The 6,948-nt window shown below is 53.6% G+C and overlaps 1 protein-coding gene across 1 annotated transcript; it reads right to left on the reverse strand.

Annotated features, from left to right (window-relative positions):
* Positions 1-815: 815 nt before the first annotated feature.
* Positions 816-6,515, reverse strand: OTP (orthopedia homeobox). The gene is made up of 3 exons (XM_069881220.1): positions 6,479-6,515; positions 5,141-5,550; positions 816-1,346 (listed from the first exon to the last, which is right to left on the reverse strand). The coding sequence occupies exons 1-3, from the start codon at positions 6,513-6,515 to the stop codon at positions 816-818; spliced, it is 978 nt and encodes a 325-aa protein (XP_069737321.1).
* Between the last annotated feature and the right edge of the window lie 433 nt (positions 6,516-6,948).

A 6,948-nucleotide genomic window follows, 5' to 3' on the forward strand; every position in this document is an offset into this window, starting at 1 on the left:
CAGGCGGGCGGGCCGGGGCCGGGCCGGGCGGGGCGGAAGATGCGGGAGGGACAATAGCAGCAGGAACGTAAATAAATGCGTAAATAAAGGTAGGGCGGACCGACAACTCAACTGTCACGAAATTAAAGATCCGAAAAAGGGAAGTGCTCTTGCTTCTCTTTTTTTTTTTCTATTTTTCTTTTTTTTTCTTTTTTTTGCCTTTTTTCTTTTTTTTTTTTTTTGCCTTTTCCCCCCGTGTGTTTTGCTTTCACAAAAAAAGAAACTTTTTTTTTTTCCTCTCCTTCCCCTCCCCTCTCTCTCACTCTCTCCCCCTTATAAATTCTTCATCAAAACGGATTTGATTCTCTCTGGGATCTCCTCAGCTCTCCGCAAACCCTCCCGGCCGCCCCCACGACGGCTCCCTCGCAGCTGAGGGGTCCGGCGGCAGGTCGCTGCTCTTAAATAAATTAAGAAAACCGAGAAAACGATAACCGAAACGCGTTTGTTTGCGAAGCCGGGCGGGACGGGGGGTCGGGAGAGCGGAGGCGGGGGGGGGGCGATGCGGGGCTGGGCTCGGGGGGGCTCCGAGCCGGCGGGGGATGCGCGGGGGATGCGGGGGGCGGGGGGCAGGGGGAGAATCGGGGTGTTTCTCGGCCCACGAACCGTTGGCGTCTGATTTCAGATCCTGAGTCGACTCCCTGGTAAATCAGGTGGGGGAAGGCGCGGGTGGGGGGGATGGGAAGGGGGGGGCAGGCGGCGGCGCGGTGGGGAGGGGGCCGGGGGGGGCAGAGGGTGGGGGGCAGGGGCTGGGGGGGGTGGGGGGCTGTGTGCGGCCATTAGGTGAAGCTCATGGAGACTGTGTGCTCTAGTGCTTTGCGGCGGAGGGAGGCGATGCTGGTTCCCCGCCACACGTCGCTGCTGTCCGGGGAGCTGCAGAGCTGGGGCGACCCCGTCACGTTGCTGGGGCCGGGCAGGGAGGCGGGCACCATGCCGGGGAAGGCGGGCTGGTAGAGGTGCGACTGCAGCCCGGCGCCGTTGGAGCCCGCCAGGCTGTTGGACAGGCCCATGGAGTTGGGCGGCGGCCCGGCCGCCAGGCTGCACTGGGACAGGGACTGCGCCATCGCCTGCTGCCGGCCCAGCGCCGGCGGCAGCGGCAGCTGCGACACGCCCGGCATCGCGGCGGCCGCCCAGCGGGTGTCGTTGGCGTGGAAGGAGCAGAGACTGTCGCCCATGGCGGCGGCGGCGGCGGCGGCGGCCGAGGGGAACTGCGGCAGCCCCGGCGTGGGCAGCAGCGTGCCCGGCGCTCGGAACACGTTCGTGGTCTTCTTGCGCTTCTTCCACTTGGCGCGGCGGTTCTGGAACCAGACCTGCGGGCGCGGGCAGCGACACGCACCGTTAGCGACCCCCGCGCCCCCGGCCGCGCTCCTCCCGCGGCCGCTCGCGCCCCGCGCCGCCGGAGAGCCCCGCAGCCAAAAATCCCTGCGTGCTGCCCGGGACGGAGCCGCCCGCGGCCCCTTCCCTCCAGGAGAGGAGCCTGGCCTCCTCCCGAGAAAGAATAACAAAAAAAACCCAAAACAAACAAAAAACCCCAAGCACAATAACGCAAACAACAACAACGAAAAAAAATAATAAAAGTCCGGGCTACGTCTCTAGGAAACGCTCCCCAGCCTCGCCCCGTTCCAGACACCCCGTCCGTGTCCCGGGTAGGGAAACCCTCCCCCCAAACCTACCCGCGTCTTTGGGGTTTCTTAACAAAAAGCAAAGAAACAAACAAACAAACAAAGGCGGTTTGGTTAAGCCGTGCAGGGCAGGGACGGCCCTGCGGGTCCCGCCGCAGAGCACCGGGGCGATTGTGGGAAGGGGGAGGCCAGGGATGCTTGAAATCCAGAGAAGAGCGGAGTCCGGACCCGCCGCCTGCGCGGTTTGGTGCTGCGGACCCAGGCTGAGGAATTAGGGGGATGAACGGCCGCTAGGGAGCTAAATATTATACGAATAACCGAAAAAAATCGCGTTCAATTATGGTTTTAGGGCTAATAGTTAAATTGCAGCCACGGAATCTTTTTATGTTTCATGGTTTACTGGTGGTGTAAAGAATCTCCATCAGGTCTGATCACCTCAGCTCGTAGCTGCGCTGCATATGCTTTTGAAATGTGAACGTTTCCAGTTGGAAACCAGTGCATGACAGATTAAAACGCAGGGAAAACCTGGGGGAGATTTTGAAAATGCACACATGACAACTCCAGAAATATATTAACCACGAGCATTTGGCAACTTCGTAGTCCTTTTGAAATGCAACTACCCCCTGAAAATTGTTAATACAACAGTGAGAATCTAATGGAGGTTGGAATCTAAAAATCTACCTTGATGATGTCTGCTGTTACAGTAATATAGACGTACTGTAAATGTATTTTAAAATATATAGCCCATTTAATTCCCTAGCTATAAATGGGTGAGAGAGAGAGAAGGGGTGACAATATCACTTGTTTTTCTTCTTTTTTTTTTTTCTTTTTTTTTTTCCTTTCCCCCAGGAGCCGAAGCTTTATGAAGATCTCATTGGAATCCAGCGGATGATTAATGTGAAGATTTGGTAGGAAATCTGGAGAGCTGTATTAAAGCTCAGATCTCAGGTTCATTTCGATCAGCCAGCCGTGAACTCTGGGCCGAATTCATTACACTTTAATAGTGCTGGGAGAGGAAGAAAATGCAATTTCTCATTCCATTAGAAAACTAGAAAATACTCTCAGCTTGTCCCCTATTAAGATGTGGCAGGTGACGGGACCATTGTGGGGGACACGGTCAATGGAATTACAGCACATTATTTTTGTTCCTATAAAATATTGAAAGGCAAGCCTGACTGTGCAGAAGTTATTTCACTGATTTGGTTTTTATGTAAATAAAATATTGAAAGTTAATTAATCCGTGCTAGAGACTAATGATTATGCTTATTATATTGCATTTGATCGCGTAATTTGCATGATTCTCGCATTGCTGCTTAATAAGCCATTCCAGGTTATAAATAATTCTGAAATTGGTTTCTAATAATGGCATGCTATAAAAAGAATGGTTTTATTACAGCAGCCTGAAAAGCAGAGCAATATCAGATGTGGAATTGGACTCCCGTTTAAGTACCAGCCACTTTAATAATTATTTAAATGTATCACATACATTAAATATAGATCTAGAATGAGGAAAGCGGTGATTTATCCTAGCATCTAAAACCCTTAAAAACATATACAGCCGCTATAAATTAACTATTTGGAGCATTCCTTAATCAGTGTGGAGCCCACATACTGCAAGGAATGTGTGGGCAATCTGTTAACTATAAAGAAAACTGTAAAGTACTCGTATAAGAACATAAACCAATTACTATTTAATTTAAATTTGGTCAAGGAGCAGTGATACATCGGATTGTGAAGTAAATACATTTTACATAAATTATTTTGCCTTAGATGACATAATATTAATCATTTTGAAGTGTTAATTAAGAAGGTTATGTTGATCTGATTACTTTTTAAACTACAGAACATTATTGTAAAAAATATTTAAATTGCCACTCTATTAAACAGTTTTTATCAGCAGTCTCGAGCTATTAGCATTGGTTTAAGATTATGCCGAGGCCATTAAAACACTTTGTCTTTCTTCCTACGAATTTCTTTGATGTGCTGTTAGAAAATAACTATTTCCATTTTATATTTTATATTTTACTTCATTTACCACACTCCTAATATTGAAATTGCTGTCATTAACCTTTGAGAAACCCAATAAAGTTTAATAGACCTCGTTTTCTTTTTTTCATAGAGTCAGTTGTCCAATTATATTTTATTTGTGAATCTAATTTCTTTCTTAATTTAAACTAATTATAGCCCTGTGTAGGCTGAGTGAAATTGTTTTACTTTTTAAAAGCAGACGTGTATTTGCTGTCACATTCAAGAACTGAGTTGGTTTCCGTTCATAAAAACGTTCATTTCGTGATTTCTTTTGATGTGCCTTTATTTAGCTGAGGAGTCTAGACTTGCCGAAAGGAAAATTTTGAAGACCGGCTGCTGTAAAGTGTGGCCGCATCCCCAGTGAGCTGTGCTGAGCCGGGATGCAAATCCCACAAGTGCTTCTGTTGTGCAGGTTTTTCGTTCCTTGCAAGGAACTCGCTCAGAAAGTCGTTAAAATATCCCTCTACATAAGAAAATTGGACCTGGGGAGTCTAGCGGTTCAATCCGTCTCCTGCGTTTCCAGATTTCGTTTACTGCTAAATACTTTCTTACATGCCCGTGTGAAAATACATACATATGCCTATGTGCATGCGTGCGTGAGCACTTTAGAGAACAAAGTGCATCCTAGATGTTGAAGTTAGTCGCTACCCCTTCTGTTCCCAGGCATCATTAAAAAAAGCACGGGGAGACTACTAGTCCGAATACAACTGGCTTTTACCGGGGTGCCTTTTGGCGAGCCTGGGTGCCTTCCCCGCCCCCGGCCCCTACCCTCCCGGGGAGCGCCCCGTCTCGGTGGCGGCGGCGCCGTGCAGCCGGGAGCACCCTGGACAGCGTCTCCTCCAACCCCATCACGGGGAGCCGAGCGGAGCCGCCCGCAGCACCCTGGACAGCGTCTCCTCCAACCCCATCACGGGGAACCGAGCGGAGCCGCCCGCAGCACCCTGGACAGCGGCTACCCCACCCCCTCACGGGGAGCAGAGAAGAGCCGCCGCCAGCACCCTGGACAGCGGCCCCGCTGCAGTCGCCGGGCTCCGCGCCGCGGAACGGGGAGCGACTCCGCGGCGGTTCGGGGTCGCCCGTCAGCGCCGAGCGACTGCGAGGGCTGAGAGTCGCCCCGCTCGGGCTGTGCCTCCCCGGGCTCGCTTGTGCCCCAGGTCGGGCCGTGGAGCGCGGAGAAGCTCCGCCCGTGCCCTGGTCGGGACCACCGCCCTGTAGGGAAAAAGGGGGAACCCCAAGGGAAAATCTTTGTGGAAAGAGGGACCGGAGGTGTTCTTTTTAAGGCTTCCTGATCAAACTGTTGCGTTCAGGAGCGGGCTTCCCCCCGCCGTCGGGCTGGGTTTTGGGGGCAGCCCACCCCCACCCGGTTGTGCCCGGCCTCCCGCCGGCCGTGCGCCCGGGGAAGGAGCCGGCAGGCGTGTCGGGGACGGGCACCGCGCGGGGGAGGCTGCTCATACCTGCACCCGGGACTCGGTGAGGCCGATGCGCAAGGCCAGCTCTTCCCGCATGAAGATGTCCGGGTAGTGAGTCTTGGCGAAGCTCCTCTCCAGCTCGTTGAGCTGCGCCGGCGTGAAGCGGGTGCGGTGCCGCTTCTGCTTCTGCTGCCCCTGCTGCTGCCCAGCCTGGCCGGGGGTCTGGCCGCCCTGCTGGCCTTGCTGCTTGTCGGGGTCTTTGGCGCTGACGGCTAAGGAGCTGGGGTTGGATCCCACCGTGGTTATGTCCTCCCCCGGCAGCAGGGTGGTCCCTTCCACCGTGTCCGAGTTGGGAGCCATCTCTCCCGGGTGTCCACCCGGGTCTGAGCCCCCTACGCCCAGCCGACACTTCACCGCCTCCCGGTGTCCCAGCAGCTCGGCCGCATCTTTCATCCCTGCGGAAGCAAAGGAGCCGCGGTCACTCCCCTACAGCCGGGCGTCCGTCCATCAGAGCCGCTTCCCAGCGCACCGAGACGCCCGCACGCATCCAGCCACCGCCACTGCCTCCGCCCCGCCGCTCCCCTGCCTCCCGCCAGCCCGCAGCCCCGCGCGGCTCCGCGGCGCGCAGAGAGAAAACTTCACACCGAGCAGCTCCTCTTCCTGCTTAAATAACCAGCTCCCTGCCGGGTCTCCCCTTGCGAGACCGGGGTGCGGGGCGGGGGTTGGGGAGTGGGGAAAGGGGCAAGTTTTGCCAGGTTCAGCTTGGTTTTTCCAGCGGGACTGGTAAAAGAAAGAGACGGAGAGAAAGAAAGAAACAGTCGAGCCGTTCTGCTGCCGGGAGCTCTACCTCCTCGACAGATGCGCGGGGACCTCGTCCACCCCGGCCGACCTTCCCTCTCCCCTCCCTCCGCACCTCTCAACAAACGGGTGAATATCTACGAATAGATAGATACAGATATTTCTCTCTCTTTTTTTTTTTTTTTAAAAAAAAAGGAGAGACCAAGGCGAGCAGCAAGAGGCCCCCCAGAACTCCTCTGTAAACACCATCGAGCTCATATGTCCTAAAATATTAACAATAATCATAGCAATAATGTGTCGGTTTGTATATAAAAACAGAGGAGAGAGAAATTAAATGATCCGCTGCAGATCTACATGCTCCGTAGGTCTCCCTCTCTCGCTCTCTCTTTTTTTTTTTTTTGATGTTAAATCAAATTAAACTTTAATACAGTACAATTACTTTTAAAGGAATTAGCCCATTTAGATCGCATTAAGGTAAAATAAGGAACAAATTGTCAATTTCCTGCCCCGGCTTCCTCCCCGCTCGCCGCCGCCGCCGCTGCCGGTGCAGCCACCGCGGGGCGGGGGGGGCCGAGGGAAACTCACCGAGACGGGCGTCCAGGAGATCGGCGTGAGACAGCATCGCGCACCGCTCCAGGGTGAAGGCTGTTCCCCCCCAAATTTTAGCGGCCTTAAGTTATTTAAAATAGATATAAGATATGAGATATAAGATATACATATATATAGATAGCCTAAATGAAAGAAAATTCGGTGTGTGGTTAAAAAGGGGGTCTCTTGCATTATAATGTCCTTTAGAGAGACGGGGAGGTGCTTAACACTTCAATGAACCCGTGAGCGGCTCGGCGCGGGGACCAATCAGGAGGGCAGCCTGCAAATGTCAGCGCCCGGAGCGCCCCGCTCCGCCCGCCCGCCCGCCGCGCCCCGGTCCCCGCCGCCCCGCGCCGCCGCTCCTTCCCCGCTCCGCTCACCTTCGCCGCCCTCCTTTCACCCCTCTCCCCTTCTCTTCCAAATGCACACTTGCCACCCTCCTCCGGCTACGGGTCACCTTTGATTTA

This window comes from Phaenicophaeus curvirostris, chromosome Z (genome assembly GCF_032191515.1).
Source record: "Phaenicophaeus curvirostris isolate KB17595 chromosome Z, BPBGC_Pcur_1.0, whole genome shotgun sequence".
Classification (NCBI taxonomy): domain Eukaryota; kingdom Metazoa; phylum Chordata; class Aves; order Cuculiformes; family Cuculidae; genus Phaenicophaeus; species Phaenicophaeus curvirostris.

What these genes read in the sequence shown, in the direction of transcription:
- OTP (XM_069881220.1), bottom strand. Translation starts at nt 6,515, where the DNA reads ATGCTGTCTCACGCCGATCTCCTGGACGCCCGTCTCG. An exon ending in TCTCCTGGACGCCCGTCTCG is followed by an intron (nt 5,551 to 6,478) that starts GTGAGTTTCCCT and finishes TTGCTTCCGCAG; the next exon opens with GGATGAAAGATGCGGCCGAG. An exon ending in TCACCGAGTCCCGGGTGCAG is followed by an intron (nt 1,347 to 5,140) that starts GTATGAGCAGCC and finishes CCGCGCCCGCAG; the next exon opens with GTCTGGTTCCAGAACCGCCG.